We start from the raw sequence: 21,611 nt of genomic DNA on the forward strand, positions 1-21,611 counted from the left end.
GAAAATACTTCCATCTTAGTAGGCTTAGTAAATGAGAAAGTAACAAGGGCAGTCATTTTTTTTTAAATTCTTTCTTAGAAACTATGTAAATTTATTACTTTTCACTCTATATGGAAAGATTCACTTAATTTCAGCTTATCTTTTGCCATTAAGATGAAAATAGCTTTTATTAGTGCTTCATGGCCAAATATTGACTGACGCTTTTACATGGGATAGATTAGCATTGTCATTCATGAAGAAATATCGGTTATTTTTTCCCTCCCTTCTTCATAAATGAGCTACAGACAGGCATGAAAAATAAATCAATAAATAGATGCAAATATAGGTATAATGGACTTTGCTTCAAAATTTCAGGAACATTAACAATTAAAGAATAATTGAATTGTTATGAAAAAACCCCTCAAAAGTAGCGAAAAAATGATGGATTTAAAGTTCCCGACTGAAAAGAGCTTTATTTGCATTTCTTTTATCAGTACTGAAGCATTTCATTTAATTTATCTGAATAGAAATATAGAATCCAAAAATGGTTGCCTCATTAGCTAAATGAATTGGAATGGTAAAAAAGGAAATAGCCTAATGCCAATGAATCCGATGTAATATGATTTAAATTACAAGCTTTTGTCATGATTAAAAAAGAGACATAGAATATTTGATGAAGTATTTATTCATTTAGATAATTTTAATAAGTATGTCATTTTCTAAAAATGTTAATTTTTTAGAATAATAAAGCAATGTATTCTTTATGAATTCTGATTCTGACAGATGAGAATTCAGCACATAACGAAAAAGAGTGTTTATCAAGATGGAAATTTCTTTTAAAATCAACGAACATGTACTCATAAACGGACTACGAACACGATTCGGAATGTTGTTTCTTGCTCTAGAATTAGCAGGAATATCTATATTAGATAAAAGAAAGAAAAAAGGACTAAAAGGCCTTTTATATTTAATTCTAAGATCTTTGTTTCCTTTGTTTCTACATTGCAATTCCTTGTATTTGTGGTATTTCACAATCAAGACAGGTAAACTGGGTTATGCTACAGTAATTGATTTTTTACTACCTCTCTTATCTAGCACTCTGTGGTTCCTGATGTATATTCGTAAAAAATATTTAAAAAGATTATTAACTCATTTGGCTAATATTGATAAAACTAATTTAACATTTCGAAGTCGCTATCTTCCGTTTGCAATAAATGCATCATTGTGCATAATATTAATTTATCCACCTTTGTTGATATTCTCGAAGATGTGGAATTCGAAAGATGAAAATTTTATTTTTGGAATAACTACCTTGATAGAAATTCTTCGTCCAATCCAAGAAATAATATTTCCCTCTATAGTGACACTTTTGTACACAGCGATATGCTATTCCCTTTTAGAATATATAAGATACAGTAAAGAGATCTTTAAGAAAGATTTGGACGTGTTTTATACACTAACTACAAATACATTAACTAAAAATTATCTTGAAGTTGTCAAAGGAACTGAAGATTTCGAAGAATTATTCTCCAATCCTGTTGCCATTATTGTTTTCAAGAACTTTTGCACAGTCTCCATCGTAATAATGGATATATTGCATTTAAAAGACTGGCTCTCTAAAATGGCAATGGAGGCCATATTATATTTCGCATTAATTTTTGGTTCCTTAGGAATTCTGACTAAATGCGCAGCTGATATACCACTGGAAATGCTGCGTATTAAATCAGTGCTTTTGGATAAAATATCTGAGCAGGCACAGAAAAATAGATTTCTAAGATATGACATCCAAATAGATTTATTACTGAAGAGAAAAGTTTGTGTCTTGACAGCATGCAACCTATTTTCATTCGACAGAGGTTTTCTTCTCAAAGCAATGATCACTGTCATCGCTCAAGCTGTTGTCTTTGATCAATTAGGATCTACTTTAAAAAATTCCGAATAAACATGGCTTTTAAAAAACAGGTATTGCAACTATTATTTATTGTTTCGGTGATTTGTGAACAGCCAGTTTCAACGAAATGCATGTATAAAAGAGTAGCAAGGAATTGAAATTATCTAGCCTCAAGTTTATGTTATGATGTGTTTACTTGAATTTTGATAGATGCTCATTTTTGCTTACTCATATACGTAGTATATAGAAAGTAGAGTTATTGTCAAAAAGCTGAATTCGAGATTTTGATGAATCTTCACATTTTAGACTACCCTGAGTTAAAAAAAAAATCTGTATACATTTTTTTTTTTTTTTTGTAATTATAACTTTAAAAACAAAACAAAAAAAATCTGTGACAAAGATAACGAAAAACCGCTATGAGATGGAAGAACGAAATTGTGATACGGCTTTTGCCCCAAATTTTCAGATTTCTTTCCAATTTTGAGTAAAATATGTTCAGAAGTCCGGCTGTTCGAATATAAGTTAACACAATAATTACAAAATGAAGTAAGCTAGATAAATAAAGTTCTGTGCATAGATTTAATATCTATAGTGTAGACACTTGACAAAGTTCAAACCAAAACCAACAAAGGGTTGACTGTCTGTCTGTACTTTCAGAAAATCAGTAAACGCTATGATTCAAAAACGCAATGCATCAAATTTGGTGTAAGATTTTGTGATTACAAGTACAGTTTTGTGTGAAATTTTTGTGACGCGTGAGTAGCTAAGACGTACTCTTGACCATAGTTGGCGCTGCTAAAACAAGATACGGTCCCTTGACTTAAAATCGCTGACTTCGCCATCGACCTTGTCCATGGCAATTGCCATTAGAAACAACAACAAGTATATATCAAGTATTTGATAGATATATACAACATATTTGTATATATCTATCAAATTTTGAATAAAATATGTTCAGAAGCAGTCACTATCTTCGAATACAAGTTAACACAACAATTATAAAACGAAGAGAGCTAAATAGACAAAATTCTGTTCACTGAATTAGGATCTATAGTATAGACACCTGTCAAATTTTGAGCCAAACCCAATTATAGATTGTCGTCTGTCGTTCTGTAATATAAACGCGATAATTCAAAAATGTAATGACTTAAAGATATCAAATTTGATTTTATGGCTACAAGTGTAGTTTTGCGTCGAATTTTTGTTGTAATCGGTTGAGCAAAACGTATCTCAAACAAAAATTTGATTTTTAGATACTATTAAAGCAGGCCAGGAACTAAATCGCCAAATAACTCGCCAAGGATGACATCATAGATTCAGTAAAATGATAAATGCACTGCAAAAAATTAATATTTTGTAACTATTATTCGCTAATGCCATGTTAGGCATTCTGTGGCATAACAAGTTTATCAGAGAATATACGAGAAAGTTTTGGGACGACCACTCCCACTGGCTTTAGTTATAAATTTGTTTTTCCAAAGTATACACAAGTATACATATATTTATGAAGTTGCATTTCCATAACGTATTTAAAATATTCATTGCTATGAGAAATTTTTAGTCAGGTGTTAAGTATGAAATCCGTCTAGCTGAAATCTATCTCTGAAACTTTCGGTTTATTGATCATATCGAAAAATCTTCACAAAGCTTACTTTTGCCCAATTTTACATTTGAATAATACATTTGGATACTCTTCTTATCTATGGTAGCAAATATACAGAAAAATTACTAGGCAGAGACGCTATGTGGTATCTCCTTATTCTTTTTATTCACTTGAAGAAAAACTGACGATTACTCATTTTAGTTGCATTAAAAATGTTTCTAGCCAATATGTTAAATAAAAGCAGACTACTCATCTGGCAGGAAAAATTAAAGAAGTAAGTATAAAGTGTGCTAACCGTCAAATTCATTGAACTGAAATCTATCTATTCGAATTTCGGTTTATCGACGCTATCGGAAAAACAACAAAAGGCTCGTTTTTTGCCCAATTTTAGAGAATTTTACATTTGAAAAATCTCTATTCCTCTAAGGCGACAACATCCATAGAATAATTATAAGCCACAGATGCCATACGACACTTCCTTTTTCTTTCTTATTCACTTAAGAAAAACTGATGGCCATACACATCGGTTTTAGAAAACATTTTCCATTTAGAAATGTGTTAAAAAATAAACTATTCCACTGGATGAAAAATTAAAGAAACAAATATGAAAACCCATGTAATATTGATTTTGCTTCTAGGAACATGAGAATCGCACAACAACTTTGTTGTATCTAATATATCTTCAAAAAGTGTCAGTATCATTTTTGCAAATTTAAACTTAAATTAAAACAGAAGAGATGCAATATAACATTAAGATAGGGAAGAATTGTTTCTACAGCGTTTTAGAGATATTCAGAAAAAAATCAATATAGTGTAATCAATTCTAACAAAGATGCAAGCTTTACAACTTTCCGTGATGGATTAAATTAGCAACTGGCAAATGATTGGCAACTGCAAGATAGTGTAATCATGACAATAGACGGATTAAAAGTTACGGGTCGTTTGGAAAATTTTAAGGGCATCTGAAAGCACATATGCACATTTTGACTGATCATTCATTATTTTTTAACCCTTAACTGGGACGTGCGATCTGTGAGACAGCTGGCGATGGATTTTCGTTCACCCTTATTCTATTTTTAGCTCAATTGAATGGATTGACCCTGTAGCTTCCTGTTGTGTGAACTTCAATACACGTGCACTTTTTCAATCGATTTCAGCGGATGGTTTTTAAAATAATTCAGCTATTTCATCCAGCGCGATCTCTAAGACCGCATCTCCCTGTTAGTGTCCCAGTGATAAACAAGGCTTAGCAGATATCGCTAAAGCTTGGACCCCGAAATATCATCCAGTTTACTGATCCTTTTATGAAGCAGTGCTCGAGACACTTTTAAATGAAGCAGAAAGTGATTTTAGTGATAAGGATAATTGTACTGAAGAGTTTTTCGATGAAAGTTCGCATTCGCTGATTCTGATAAGTAATGTTCAAACATAATTAACTTTTCTAGTGATAATGTATTTTGAAAAATTTATAAAATATATTAATATACCAAGAGATATATATACAGAATTTATAGTTTGATTTTTATACTAGTTTTTAACCTGTATGTTTAAAATGCCCTAGAAAGCCGTGCTATGAAAGTCACAAGCTAAAAGCTAATTTTACCCATTGTCAATTTTTTATTTTTTATTTTTACATAAAATTGTTGAATTTTACATTATATTGTCATTATATATTACATTATTTATATTATTACATTATTTTATTATTATATTATTATTTATATTATTACATTATTTTATTATTATATTATTATTTATATTATTACATTATTTTATTATTATATTATTATTTATATTATTACATTATTTTATTATTATATTATTATTTATATTATTACATTATTTTACATATATACTGTAAAAATAAATATGATTTAAAAAGTAAACAGTAATATGTTTGTTTTTTTCAAGAATATTATTTACTGTAACATGTAATTTGAGAAGAAAATGTATGTTCGACCGCATTTACTTTTTTCAATGATAATATATTTTGAAAAATTTCTAGAACATATCTATATATCAAGAAAAATATCTTCAAAATATATTGGTAGTTTTTCATACTAATATTTTCATTAGAAAATTTAATTTGAGTGTAAATGAAATGCGGTTTCGTAGACCGCACCTCCCCAGTTAAGGGTTAAAAAAAGCTGTATAATTTTGCATACCTCTAATTTAATATATGATTAGTATGCATAACTGATCCTTGTAACGATATATTTATTATTAATAATTACTATAATATTTTAATAATTAGTTTATTTAATATTTGTGGACAGTGGAAATGTTTTGAATTTAATAATTTCAAATTTATATTTTAAAATAGGGAACTTAAATATTTACATTTGTCTGATGAAAAAGAACTTCAAAAATCGTTGCATAAAAGAAAATGTAGTTAGTTTTTAATAGTAAAATTGCTTTAATTATTATTATCGAATAAATGGTTAATATATTATACTTAATACTCAAGCTATCATTAAGCTCAAAAATAAATTTAAAATTTGATTCTAAATGGTCAAATATTGCCACTAATTTAATTCTAAATGCTGAAAATACGAATAATAAAAAAAAAGATAAGTATAAAACAAGATTCTTTTTTCAAATTTTTCTAGTTTATTTTATTTTTGATGAACCAAAAAAATGTTATGACCCATTTGATCGTTCTTTTCTGTAATACTCAGAAATACGTTAGTACTCAGAATTTTTTTTCTCATGTTACACTTTTAAGCTTAAGATTGATATTCAATTTGAGTCAGTCTACAGCATTTTTCAACCTTACAAGGATGAAAAAAAAAAAAAATATTATTATATTAATAATTCCAATTTTAAAGAAATTTCAGAGAAGAGTTGAAATAAAATGCGCTTACAATTAAAAATATATAAATAAATGTAAAATCTGACAGTTTTTGTTAGAAAATAACTTGGTTCTGCCATAAAGTTAGAAATATTACCATAATATATTGACTCTAATAAATTTTTCATTTTTTCGGAATACCTTATATTTTTGAATGTGACTTTAAATATGAAATAAATTCAAAATTATTCGTAAAAATTGTAAAGAAGTTTCAATGTGATGTGAACTTGAAAGCAGTAGGAGATTAGGATTTATAGCATCAATGGCTGTTATCCCTGTTTCCAGATGAAGAGAGCAAAATAAATCATATCAATAAACTTAAGAGCGCGCACGTACACAAAAACAAATTGAAGTTTCAGTCAGTTAACAGTTACAAAGCAGTTCCGCTGATGCGATTTAGTTCATATTCGAGATTCTAAAGTTCCAGTGAAAAGACTAGGTACAATAAGACGGACAGTTCCCGCAACATGGAATGGTGACAAAAGAAAGAGACTCAAAAAGGCCTCTACAGAGTGTGGTCAATAAAATTAATAGATACTGAAGTGCTTCAATGCCTGAAGAGAAACTTACAGACTGGTTTTGTTTGCAGTTATTTTACCCAAAACATTTTTGAAAGAGATATCTTGTCTATCTAACTGTAGAAAAGTCCACAACTTGTCTCTGTAATATGTACAATGGCTCACTTTTACTTTTACTTGATAAATCTGACTTTCAATATAAATAACACACTACCGAGAAGTGCAAACATGTTTTTATTTTTACACATAACAAATAGTTTAATTTAAAGTAAAAATAAAGAAAAATCAATGAAGAACTTCTAATCTGAAAAGTTTCAGAAGCATTTTAAATAAACATAAGCAGAATTTTGTCTCAAAAAATTGAGAATGCACCAATAAAATTTTTATAATATATCGCATAGAAAGAAAGTGTCAATATTTAATCGCATGTCTTTTGGCTCTTATAATGGCCTTAAAATGTCGCGGTGCCGATTCGACCCATTTTTGACGGTATCTGAAGATATTTTACCCCATTCTTCTTGAAAAACTTTTTTTGTTTCTAATTTTGTGTTTTTGAATCACTGTTTCGAGTTTGGCCCACAGATATTCAATGACATTGATGTCGGGGTAATTAGAGCAGGTAATCTTACCTAATACCCAAAAGATGAAAACTAAAAGCTAAGATAAACAAAATTAATTGGAACAACCACACTTTGAGAGCACACAGTACGTTACGCACCAGCGACCTCAACTCCCAAACTTCAAGAGACTCAAGTATTCCCACTTGGAATGAAAGGATTCCTAGTTTCCACTTGATTTCCTTTTCACTCATGTTAAAATAATATGCATAAAAATTTGAATGTTTAAATATTCGAATCTTTGTTCAGAAAAAGAGAATTTCATTCTATTACGTGATGGCATTGACCTTAATTTCCCGCCAACAACCTTTCAAAGTCCTCAGTTCATATAATTAACATAAAATAATTCTTTTAATTTTTCTCGTCAATTTATAAAGGCATGACCTTTTTCGAAGATTGCATTTAATTATTAAGAAATTAATAGCATAATATAAATGCAATATGAAATCCTAAGAATCAACTAATTAACTAAGTCCTAAAAATCAAGAAATCAAGTAATGTTAGAACTCCAACTCTATTTAAGTAATTGTAGCCATGATTACATGGATACGATTGTAGTCTGAATTAGTATCTGATTGTAGTAGTGAATTGTAGTCTGATTTACATGGATACGACATTATTTAACAATCAGTAGTCATTAATAAAAACTTTATACACGCATTCTTTTTCAAAGAATCGATACCGTAAACTGTTTGCCTTCCACTACATTTTTGCCATCAAATTAAAGCGATAAATTGTATTCGAAATAATAACTTAAATGTTTTTCGAAAAACTGATAAAAACCTATTTTTCTTCCTATCTTGTTTCATCTTACCCACCTACTTTAGTTTTCGTCCTAATTGGATATCGTGTTTGTTGAAACACGTTTCAGAAAGTGACATTGAATTAAAATCGATTTTCAATCTTCTTATGTCAGAAATGTGATGTCATGACTTTTAATAAAACGATAAAAAAAAATTCAGTGAGATGAAAAAAAAAATGCAAACGAGCTTACAAAATAAGTGGAATTAGAATAAAATACAAATGCATAGCAAAACAAGATTTAAATTGCAACCAATGATTCAGGAATACCCCACCCCCCTCCTATAAAATAGGAAATCCGGAAGAATTCATTAGAAAGATCATTGAACTGGAGTTCAAAGAACAAGATTCTGATACAACGATTTCTGAAAAAATTCTTTTCATAAAAAAAGAAAGAAAAATTAGCAGTTTTAAAAGGAATTGTTTGTTTCAATTATAAAAACCAATGGGTGTGGTCTCCCCGAAACTCCCCCCCCCCCAAAAAAAAACAATTCTCTAATAATCTTGGCCTCAAATGATATTTGATAATAGTTACAAAGTACTAACTTTTGGCGTGAATCTAGCATTTTTACTTAATTTATCATGTCATCCTTGGCGAGTTATTTGGTGATCACTTTTTGGCATACGGTTAATAGTATCTAAAAATTGAATTTGTCTTTTAGACACATTTTTCTCAACCAATTGAAATAAAAATTTGACACAAAACTGCACTTGTAGTCACAAAATATCGTATCAAATTTGATATATTTAAATCACTGCATTTTTTTAATTATAGCGTTAACATGTTTCTAAAAGTACAGACAGACAGTCAATCAACTCTTAGTTGGATTTAGCTCAAGCTATGATAGTTATCTCTACACTATAGAGGTTAAATCTATGCCCCGAATTTTATTAATTTTATTCTCTTTATTTTGTAGTTATTGTGTTAACTGATATTCAAACAGACAGACAGACATACTTCCTCTGAACAGATTTTACTCAAAGCTTGATAGAAATTTGCAAATCAGGTGTAAAGACTGTATATCAAATTTCAACTGTCTAGCTCAAAGTTAATTAATTTTTAAGTTATCTTTGCCAGAGACAGAGACAGACAGACGGTCATTTTCTGAAAAACATTGTTTTTCGAACTCAGAGAAGTTTGAAACGTGGAGATTCGTCAAATCGAATTTTTTGACGATTACCATATTTTCTCTGTACTACATATACAAGGAGGTAAAAAAGTTAATTATTTCTGCACATCGATGTGTAAAACATGTTATCCTCTTTTTCACTTCAGTAATTTACTTTATTGTTGGTATGTAGTATTAAGCACATTAGAATTGCATTGTGCTTCAATTCTTGATGTAATAATTCCTTTCTTGTCTAATATTTTATGTTTTCAATATACTTGCTCAAATGTTTGTTGAATCTTAATTCTTCCTAGCCAAAATGGTTCACCATAATTTATATTCTTTAGTGGCAGGAAGGTTCTATATGTCTTTCACTATAAACGCAAGTTTATATTTGATATTTTTTTTAATCCTTTCATTCCGATGTTAAAGAGAATTGCTCAGAGCAATAACATAAAAACAGTTGTTTTTTTTCATTATCGCTAAGAAATAATATTCCCTTCCATTGCCATGCATATGCATATTCACTTTTGAAAAAATTGCAGTGGTATAAAAAGATATTCCAGTAAAATTTGATATTGCAAATTCCATGAGCTTCGATAAAACGGAACATATCTCGAAATTACAGAGAAATCGAAAAATTGTTCTCTCCATTTGCATTTATTGTCATCTTCAAAAACTTTTGCACAATATCCTTCATATTAACCCTCCAGCTGCTAACTCTAGTAGCTCACAAATATTGTACAATATTGTATTCGTAATATTGTATAATATTGTGGAATATTGTGGAATATTGATTAATATCATTTAATATCGCATAATATTGTACAATATTGTGCAACAGGCTGCGCTACCGGGTATCCCACGATTTCAGCGGATTGGTAATCATTCCATTTTTTACAGTTTTCGCAGTTTAGAGTGTTTACTTTTACGATTACAGATTTTTATTATGTCATATTATTATCGTGTCACATATAGTATCTGTTCACTTTGTCTGAAAAATATTTGAACTTATTTGCAAACATCGCATCTAAATAGTTTTTTTTAACTACTACGCACTCAGGGAGTTAACACTTTAATAGTCACATGTCTATGCTGTTGACAGGGTCTGGAAATATTTTTAAAGAGTTAATTTAATAATTCAACATGTACGATATGCACATAAAACATAAAGATATTATCACACACATGTTATGTGAGTGTTGTTGTTACTTACAACAACAACAACAACACTCACACAACATGTGTGTGATAATATCTTTATGTTTTAAACATAAAAGTGTGTGGTGAGTAGTGTAAAAGTGTTAATGAATATTATAAATGATATTTGGTTTCCGATATTAGTTCTTGAATCGTCGCTTTATCGCGCATTTGTTTGCGATTCAACTGGAGTTTTATCGGGTTAAGCATAAAATATTTCATTAAAAATACAGAATATTAACTATCATAATTGTAAACAATGTCAGTAAAAATATCGTTGCGGACGCCTTTTCTATTACAATTCACTCAAATGATCAAAAGATCTCCAGATGAGTGATATACTCACGAAAAAGTGTATTAATCAGTGTTCTTAAATGCAATTAACGACCTGATTGCCTATCACAGTTCTTTATTAACGGACAAACACATTCAAAACAAACTACACTATTTACAAGATGTTGCCATACAGTACAAGCTAAATCAAAACAAAACAAATAATTCTTAGGTTATAGGTGGACGGTTTGTATTCAGACATTGAAAATAATATTGCACAATCTTAAATTGAACACATACATAAGACAAAAAAAATAAACAGAGTGAAATATTTTACAACATGTTACATACTCCCACCTTGCAAAGTGAAGGGTTACAAACTGAACTTTGCAATATAAAACAAACTGAAATTTATAACACTTAATTCCTCGTGAAATCTGTAAAATTGAAAGGAGTTCACAAGTCCAATTTACTAGGAACCTTTATGGTACTTCCTAATCTGGTTTTGGTATGGTGTACCTCCTCAGAAATATCAGTCCTTTCAACAGGAGAATTGGGAACCTGGTCAGCAGGTAAATCAGGAACATGATCAGCAGGTGAATCAGGAACATGGTCAATAGGTGAATCAGGAACATGGTCAGTAGGTAAATCAGGAGTCTTCTCAACAGATAAGCCACTTTTTCCTGGGGCCTTCAAAACATCAATTTCAGTTTTTGCTGACACTTCCAATGGATAAAGCCTTTGGAAGGGACGGATCCTCTCACCATGGGAGGTTCTAATTCTCGCTACTCTAGGGACACCATCTTTGCCAGGATAAACCTCCAAGATAACACCAAGAGGCCAGTCAATGCGTCGAATATTGTCATGACCAATCAGTACAACATCGCCCACTTCTAAAACATCACTTTTCCTTGTTCCTCTGTGGACCAGAAGAGCAAGATATTCGTTTCTAAATCTTTGTCTAAGATCTTCCCGCAACTTCTGCAAATATTTGGTGCGCTTTACCAACGAAGATCGATCTACTTTATCTAAATCTGGCGTTTCATAGTTGCTGTTTCCGTGAATAAACATGGCTGGGGTCAAAGGTAGCAATTCATTTGGATCATCTTGTATGTATGTCAACGGTCTAGCATTAATTATGGACTCACAGTCACATAAGATGGTTAGGAGTTCTTCATAATTTATAATAGATTTTCCTAAGACTCGACGTAAAAGCTCTTTGAGCATTCTCACAATACGCTCCCACCATCCACCCCACCAGGCTGCTGTGGGTGGGATAAATTTCCAAGTGATTTTCTGAGCAGTTGAGTACACAGAAATTTTATCCCAATCTAATGCTCGCAACGCATTATTTGTCCCTACGAAATTAGTACCGTTGTCACTGTAAAGTACTGAAATCCTGCCTCTTCTTGCAATGAACCGTCTTAAGGCTTGAATAAAAGTATCAGTAGTGAGTGATCGGACTAATTCAAAATGCACTGCTCTGTAGACAGCACAAGTAAATAAAACAATCCAGGCCTTTCCTTTCGACTTAAGATAAAGAGGACCTGCATAGTCTACACCTGTTACTTCAAATACCTTTGTCTGAGTAACTCTATCTTTAGGCAGTGGAGCGAAGGGCACTTCAAGATGTTTAGCTTTATAACGCTTGCAAATCACACACTCAGAAAGAACCGGCTTAACTAATCTTTTGGCTCTAATTATCCAAAATTTCTCTCTAAGCCGGGCGAGTAATATTGAAGAGCCTGCATGCATAGCTTTTATATGCTCCTCTCGAATTAATTTTATTACAACATCATTGGCAGGTAAGAGAATTGGAAACTTGAAATCTTCCTTCTCACAACTGTCTGCTAGTTTGGTTCTTATTCTCAGAAGCCCATCTTCATCTTTAAATGCTTGCATTTTAGCAAGAAGTTTCTCATCTTGAAAGGCATTTGACTGCATGGACTTGAAACACAAAATCTCTGCTTGTCTGAATTCTTCATAGACTAAGTTTCCTTTTAGCTTGGTTGCATTTGAAACGTTATGAATAAAACGTAGAATCCATGCCACTACTCTGATGTTTCTACTATAGGTGGAAAAATATTCACTCTTTATATCGGTTGTTTGAATATTCACCAGAGAGGTCACGATAGCTCTTCTCTCTTTATTGACTTCTTCCTCATTGACATCTACTACCATATCACTGACAGGCCATTCATGAGACGAAAGGTACAACCAACTGGGACCTTCCCACCATTTCGAACTGCAAAGCTGCTTCGCTGAACACCCTCTACTCGGACAGTCCGCTGGATTCAGTGATCCAGGAACGTGTCTCCAGGCTTTGACTGGTGTCAGCTTTCGAATTTCTTGAACACGGTTGTAAACAAATACACCCCACGGTTCTTCTCTCTTCAACCAAGCCAGCACAGTAGTAGAGTCTGTCCAGAAATAAACATTGTCTGTTGGAAACTCTTTCAAGACAGTGGAAGAAAGACGAGCAGATATAGCAGCACCAAGAAGTTCCAGACTTGCAATAGTTGTTTCCTTTTTTCCACAAGGTGCAATTCTAGTTTTACTCTGCACCAGTTGTATGTGTACAGAGTTTCCACTATCAACTCGTAGGAAAACAACCGCAGAATAGGCTAGTTTGCTCGCGTCGCAAAAAAAAAATGCAATGAAATATTCTCAAATCCGCTATCACAGTGTAACCATCTTGGTACTCTAACATGCTTCAAATATTCCAGCTCCATTAGCCACTTCAGAAAATCTTGACGTGTTTTTAGATCTACTTCTTCATCCCAACCGATTTTAGATTTCCACAAATTTTGTAGCCAGAGTTTTGGTAGTAGCAACACTGGACTAGTAATCCCCAAGGGATCAAACACTTTGTGGGAAGCAGCAAGAATATTTCTTTTCGTGATAACCTCTTCCATTAGTTCTCTCAAATCCGGAATATTTATTGAAAGAGTATCACAATGTCTGTCCCAAATCGTTCCCAGGATGATTGTAGGACTTGTTATTGGATCAGATGGGCTAGAGTGCTCCCACCCTCGTAAGTCGAATTTTCTTTCAGCCATGATCTCCGTGGCTACATCAATAAATCGTTCTAGCTCCGACTGGGTTTTGACGCTTGCTAAACAATTGTCCACGTAAAAGCTGTTCATCAACTTTTGAATAATGCACTCAGGGTATCTTCCACGGCCTTGCTGCGCTTCTTCCAACTTTCTCTCCAAGTGGTATTGGATTGTTGACCCAAGCAAGAAAGGGCTGCTGGAAACACCAAACACCACTCGGCAATGTCGGTAATGTATGAGTTCTCCTTCTTCACTGTGCCACAAAAATCGCAGGAAATTTCGATCCTCCTTATATAGACTTATTTGTAAGAAGGCCTTCCGTATATCAGCCGAAATGCCAAACCTATACAGTCGAAACCTTGTTAACATGGAAGGGATCAATTCAATCAAGTTTAATCCCTTTTCCAAACAGTCATTGAGGCTGACCGCTCCCTTTTGTTTTGATGAAGCTTTAAAGACGGGCCTAATTTTCGTAGTGTTGTTCGGCTTCACCACATGTCGATGGGGCAGATAGTGACAAGCAGACTTTATTTCCTCTTGGGGAACTTCTTCAATTATGCCTTCTCGTTCCCATTCTTTAAAGACATCACCGTATTCTTGAAATAAGTTTTCCTTCTTCAGCTTATGGGTTGTCACTTGCAACCCTTTGAGTGCCAAATTGAAGTTGTCTGGAAGAGGCAAATGACCGTCAAGCCAAGGTAGGGAGACAAGGAATCGCTCTTCTTCATCGACCTTGACAGTTCTTAAGAAGTGCTCCATCGACGCTTTATGAAGCTCCTCTTTGGTTTTTTGTTCTGAAGGATCTTGGATCCCCAAGGAATCTAATCTCCATAATTGGGAGATATCCATCTCTTTCACAAATAGGGAGGCCACCAGCATAGCATTGCATGATGACATCTCATTCTCAGGAACTTTACCTGACAGAGTCCAGCCAAGTAGTGTCTCCATGGCAACAAGCCCACAGGATAGAACTCTACGCTGGCCAGTCATGAGCTTCCCTATCACATCTGAACCAAGAAGCACTTGAATAGATTGTGGCTCCTCCCCTACATCTGATAGCCTGATCTTCATCTCACGGAGTTCTGTAATCCATGAACCTGGAATGACTGATGAAATTTTGTCACATATAGATGGCTGGTCTAATGCTTCCAGGTTGCATGTAACACTGTTGTCTTGATTTCTCAGTTTTATCCTATAGCAATTATGTTCGCACTTGTCAGATTTAATGCCCCCAAACAATGAGTGCATCAGAATTTCCTTTCTGAGTGGGATATATCCCATTTTCTCAACAACATTCTTTAATACATAAGTCTTTTGTGACCCAGAATCTAGAATTGCCCTAACTGGGATTTCTTTGTTACCACACACCATTTTTAATTTCAACGTTTGGAGGAACACCCTGGGACTAGAAGTGTTGTTGGCCATATTAACTTCAACATTTGGACTCTTATTCTCACTCTTGAATGAATCTTGATTCTTAGCCTCTAGAGACTCACACATAAGTGGGACATGCTTTTTCCCACATATTACACATCTTAAAAATGCCTTACAGGAACGAGATGTATGCTTTGGTGTTAAGCAAGCAAAACAACATTGCTTCTCTCTTAAAATATTATACCTTTCAGCCAAACTCATCTTCTGAGCTTGAAAACAGTCTGGGCTCGAGTGTTTCCCAGTACAGAAAACACATTCTTTCTTCACTTCTTTTGAAGCTGTAGTAAATAAATTGGCAGCTGTAGGTACTTTTTTCATTGGAAAATCTCTTACTTTTTTCTTAAATGATTGGCGATTTTCATCTGCACCCAAGCCAAAACCAGCCATAGCCAAATTAATTTTTTCTTCGCCCTCCGTTTCTACTTTAAGAAAAGTCATCAAGTTGGTTAAACGGTCTTTAGCATCAGTTGAGACTGCTGAAGAAGCACTTCTATTCCATGCTTTCAAAAAGTCCTCTTGAAAACAAGACTCCACCATGGGATAAAGAATTGAAGCACATTTATCAGTAGTCACTCCTAAAGTCTCTAAGGCTCTCAAATAAGATTCGAGTTTATCATAGAGAGATGTCATCGATATTTTCTCATGTTTCTGAACTGAGATTATCAGCTTTAATAATTCCCGAACATAAACTTCTACTAATAGTTCATCTCTCCCAAATCGTGCTTTTAAACTTTCAACTGCTTTGGCATAATTGGCTGCTGTTGCCGGGAAGCTTTCTACTACTTCTCGGGCTCGTGATCCATTTACAGTAGCTTGCACAAGATATTGAAATTTTTTCTCAGGCGCGATTTCATCATCGTTATGAATGTGTTGAAACTGGCTCCAGAATTGTAGCCAATCTTTAATATCGCCATTAAACTGTCTAAATTCTAATTTTGGCAGATTAAATTTCTTTTTAGCACCAGATATAACAGTATTTTGAGACTCACCTGTAATTGGCAACGTTGCTCTGATTCTCGCCAATTCCAGTTCGTGTTCTCTTATTTTTCCACTTTCTTCGTATTCTAGCTGTTTTAATCTTTCCGCTTTTTCAAATTCTGTTTGCTTTTGTTTTTGTTCTTCTTTTAGTTTTCGTTGGCTCACGGCCGTTACTAAAATATTTGTCACAAAGTCTGGATCATCCAAATACTCTTTGCTATTCAAAATAATATCTTTCAGTTCAGAAATTTTTACCTTATCAGGCAGTGTCTCTCCAATTTCTTCTGCTACAAACAACAAGTCCTCTTTCAAGAAGCCCTTAGCTGTTTTAAACATGTTTGTATTCAAAAACAATGTCCTGTCGCGTAACGCCAGAAATGTAAACAATGTCAGTAAAAATATCGTTGCGGACGCCTTTTCTATTACAATTCACTCAAATGATCAAAAGATCTCCAGATGAGTGATATACTCACGAAAAAGTGTATTAATCAGTGTTCTTAAATGCAATTAACGACCTGATTGCCTATCACAGTTCTTTATTAACGGACAAACACATTCAAAACAAACTACACTATTTACAAGATGTTGCCATACAGTACAAGCTAAATCAAAACAAAACAAATAATTCTTAGGTTATAGGTGGACGGTTTGTATTCAGACATTGAAAATAATATTGCACAATCTTAAATTGAACACATACATAAGACAAAAAAAATAAACAGAGTGAAATATTTTACAACATGTTACAATAATTATAATCAGATGTTGCACTCTGATAAAGCATTTGTAGCAGTTAATCTAGTATGTTGGGCCAGTAATTTCCTTACCAGTGCTGATTGATATTCAGCAGTTTTAGTTATATTAACATCCCGTTTTAAAACAACATTAGGTCTACTTATGTGCAAACCTCGCTGTATTGAACAGTGGTCAGATGACAAGAACGACAGCTGAACAGACGCTCCTTCTGCGAACTTCCACACCACAAAAACGGGAGAACGTTTAGCACTGACAGATCTGGTGCACCAGACCCGCTTACATGGCAGTTCTTCGGTGAAATCCAGTCTTGAACTTGGAACCCTCTGGTCCCGAAGACTACGTGGTCTGCTAATATTCGACAATCAAAATATTAATACTACAATTTGGCAAATCTGAAAAATATGTTTCTTTGAATTGTTTTATTAATTTTTATTTGCCGATATGCTCCAATATGATTAAAATACCATAACTTCTCATAATCCAATTTAATTCATAATTGCTTTTTGTTGTGAGAATCTTTCGTTAAGATGTAAAATTAAGACATCCAGAAATTGTTTAAAAATTCTTATCCTACATTAAGATACGAGTAATTCTGCTAGAAAATTAAAAGGATGATTTTTTTTTTTTAAATCATGAGAACATGATGTTTAGGTTTAGGGTTTTTGAAGCCTCAAAATACAAGAGCAGAAAATCGGCGGTATATCACTTTTGAGTCTACAAATTTTCGCTTTTAGGACTATTAGAAAATGATAAAGTATGTTGTCGCATTATCGCCAACAAAAAGTTACAACTTGGCGCGAATGTTCATTATATATCCGATTCTCCTGTCTGGTTCATAAAGGGCAGGATATTAAGAAGTTATCGTCCGAAGAAGCATAGAGAAGAAAATCGGAATGAACGTGAAACAGCGAGAGGAGGGAAATATCGAAAATTATATATATATATATACTAGCTGACCCGGCAAACGTTGTTCTGCCTTATAAATTATTTCTATTGAATATTTTGGTTGCTAACGAATGTATTGTAAGTGTGTGGGGATGGGATCTATGACAGAAAGAGGAATGGAGCGCTGTAGATGATGATCGCCGATAAACACCAACCATTTATTTTCTCAATACAATGTATTTCATTCACATAACGAACATATACATTATTTGATCTCTTGAAAGTTAAACGTAAAAGGAAAAAAGTAAACTATTTTTTGTCCTCAAGTATAAAAATGAAATAAGAAAATCAATATTCATTCCGAACAGCAATTGAGTGCACAATATTTTTTCTCAGTCCGTCTTTAGCCAACGCAAATAAGCTCGATAGTTTGCCCACGGGAGAACATGCCACGTGTGAAAAACTTTTTTTTTTCTTTCTTTCTTTTCTCATCTTAAAATCGTTGGAGTCCAAAAGCCCATAGTTTTCTAAATATCGACGCATGCGTAAGCTGTTAGTCCCATAAATGATTAAAACCGGTTTAAACTGGTTTTTCATGAAAAAAAATTTTTGACCTCGAGGAAAAAAATTTTTGAACATTGATTTTGAGATGGTCAAAAACCATCGCTTTACTAAATGTTGGTGATTTTAGTGATTGCGAAATATGAGTCATGTGAGTATATGATGTTTTTCTGTCGGATTAATACCCTTGATTTAAAAAAAGAAGAATGTTCTCACATAACTTGAAATTTGAGATAGCAGATTTCAATTTCTTCTCTTTTTTTTCTGGCTGCAAATACATTTTCCAATCATGCTGATTTCTTTCTATATGACTAAAAACAATTGACTAAATGCTACACCTGATTCACTTATAACAATGTCAGTTATTGTATAGAATGTAGTGCAAATTACAGGATGAATGAACAATAACTGAATCAAATGTCTAACATTCTGTCGATATAATGTCAGAAACATCCATCATATTAATTTCTTAATCAACCGACCAAAAGAAGCCGGCAAAATTGTATTAATATGATTATTCTATCAAATATAATGTAAACTATAAGCTAAATAGATGACAATCGAAACAGATATCTGAAATTGTGCTGACTGGATCAATTCTGATAAAATTTTCTTATATCCACTGTTTGTATAGTAATTAATTAAATATGGGATTTAAATAATCAGATTCTTTCATATCTAGCTCTTTATACTACTTTCCGAAATTATGAGGACTTTTACCGATGAAACTTTAAATTTCTTGCCAACCTTTGGCAAGCAGTCGCTGAAGATTGGAAACTGAACCTTGCCCTCACCCTAGCTTCACTGACTCTGTTCATCAGAATTTTAGTATCACTCCTTAAAGCAGTAAATATTAACATTTCAGTTAGTGAGTGAAAATTACTAGTAAATGTAATACTTCAATAAGCATAAGGTGGCAAGTAGATGAAAATGGAGAATATGAAATACAACAAAACATGAAAGCAATTTTCTTTATTAAAAATAGATATAATATTTCTTAAACACAAAATGTATAAAAATTATAAATATATAGCTTAACAATTTATACATATCGTTCATAATAGCACACACATTTACATATATGTCCATAGATAAAGCAAAAATTATATTCTTTGAAGATTGAATACAAAGTCTGTTATATATTTTTAAAAATTAAAAAAAAAAAGTTGGAACATATAAAACATTTTTAATATAGTATAATTCATTTCAGAAATATACTTTATTTGTTTTGGACAAAATTTAATTTTTGTATAAAAAAGTAATATATAGGATCTGTATCTGATTTTCAGAGCTCATATGTATTAGAATTCAGAAATTTATCACAACACTTTCATTCAAATCTTAAAACAGGTAAATGAAATTTTCTTAATCCATATATAAACCAAAAATGAAAATCCTCCATATAGTTGCATTCATAAAATCAATTATTGTTAATAATAAAATTACTGACAGTAATTGATAGGAACTTTAATAATTACTTTAATAGAAATATAGATAATTCTTGCACAATTTTTGAAAGTAAACCTGAATATTCAAATGATATACACATAGACAAAATGTAAATTATATATGTGAAATTAATAAGGCTACTATGGATCAAACAAACAAGACTGGAAAAAGAAACCAACTTCCAGTTATTTTAGAACAGTAAAATTATTTAATTATACAGTAGAAAAAAGAGAAAGGGTACTGGCAAAGTTAATATTTTTATCATAACATTTGCCATTTTTTTTTCTACATTACCTTCTTTCCTATTATGAAGGGATATTTTGTTTGCGGTGATTGATTTTAGAATCAACCCAAGGAGAAAGTCAGCAATTCTAGATCTAACAGAAGGAACATAATATTTTAATAGTGGCTTCCATCAGGTGGGGAAATGTTGGCTGATGTAACAACTAGTAACTGTAATAGTAATTGGCCAATGACAGATGTTAGGGTTCATTAATAATAATGAGAAATTTAAAAATCAAGCTATAAAACTTTTATTAGAAATTTTATTACATACTGTTATGTTGAAAAAAATGCAAGTTGTACAAACTGGATATAAATCATGGTTTCTCATATTTAGAATTATGTCTTATATAACCTGTGCCATGCCATTTTTTGTTACAAAAAGTCTAATACATTTTATTATTCAATTAAAATCTGAGTATAAGAATTATCCAATACTTGAATCCAAATTATAACTTTAATTGTATATAAAATTAAAGTTGTACTAATTTTATGCTCTTAGGTTACTTACATATGCTTTTATAACACTCATTTAGGTTTGAAAATTCACAGGCAAATTAATACAGAGTGTCATATATATAACATTAATTAAGTGTATAAAACATTATAAATTATTTATTTATGCTTGAATTAAAGATGAAATAATAAAATAAAACCACAAGAAAGTATTTCAATTTAAGATTTTAAAAAGTTAAAATTATTAATTATTTCCTAACTAAAAAATAACTTTCGTATCATTTCAAAAATTTATATTGAATGGTTACAGGGATGAAATCTTTTTATCAGTTTAATTAATACAAAATTTTCTATCATTATAGTTCAAAATCTTAAAATTTTAATCTAGATGTATGAAATTAATCTAGATATGCTCTAAGGACTGCAATTCATATTCTCTTGCTACACACATTATGATTTGTTTTTTTTTTATAATAAAATATCGATTTCCTGTCAGATATAGAATCTTAAAACATTTAAGAAAAATATTTAGTATTTTTGAAATACATTTTACTAACATTAAAATAAATAATTAAATATGTATAAACTGAACATTGAAATATAACATTAAAGTATTGTTTAAAGAAATTAATAAAAATCAATAAATATTTTGACTAAATGAATTTGAATTAATTTTTTTTTATGTACTGTTACAGGAAATAAATTTTTATCAGACATACATACAAAAAGGGAAAAAAATTGAATTATCTTTAGTTTCATACAGAGTAAAAAGAGAATAAAAATGACCAAGAATGAGAAAAAAAGTCATTTCTACAAATGAATTATTAATAGCAAATCTATTAATATTTCTTCTCTCCTAATTTTAAATTAAAAAAAATTGATTAAAAATTGAATTACCTTTTTTAATGCAAT

At 31.7% G+C, this 21,611-nt stretch overlaps 1 protein-coding gene across 1 annotated transcript; it reads right to left on the reverse strand.

The window, feature by feature from the left end:
* Positions 1 to 11,298: 11,298 nt before the first annotated feature.
* LOC129968199 (uncharacterized) lies at positions 11,299 to 16,646 on the reverse strand. Its single transcript, XM_056082052.1, has 2 exons — positions 13,551 to 16,646; positions 11,299 to 13,401 (listed from the first exon to the last, which is right to left on the reverse strand). Exons 1-2 carry the CDS (start codon positions 16,644 to 16,646, stop codon positions 11,299 to 11,301), a joined length of 5,199 nt encoding a protein of 1,732 aa, XP_055938027.1.
* Positions 16,647 to 21,611: the final 4,965 nt, after the last annotated feature.

The sequence above is a fragment of the Argiope bruennichi genome, chromosome 5, assembly GCF_947563725.1.
Source record: "Argiope bruennichi chromosome 5, qqArgBrue1.1, whole genome shotgun sequence".
Lineage (NCBI taxonomy): Eukaryota > Metazoa > Arthropoda > Arachnida > Araneae > Araneidae > Argiope > Argiope bruennichi.

Bases quoted from the DNA above. Each gene is read 5' to 3' on its own strand.
- LOC129968199 (XM_056082052.1), bottom strand. From the start codon at position 16,646: ATGTTTAAAACAGCTAAGGGCTTCTTGAAAGAGGACTTGTTGTTTGTA. The intron at 13,402-13,550 runs GTTAGAGTACCA...CAACTGGTGCAG, and splicing joins AGCTGGAATATTTGAAGCAT to AGTAAAACTAGAATTGCACC.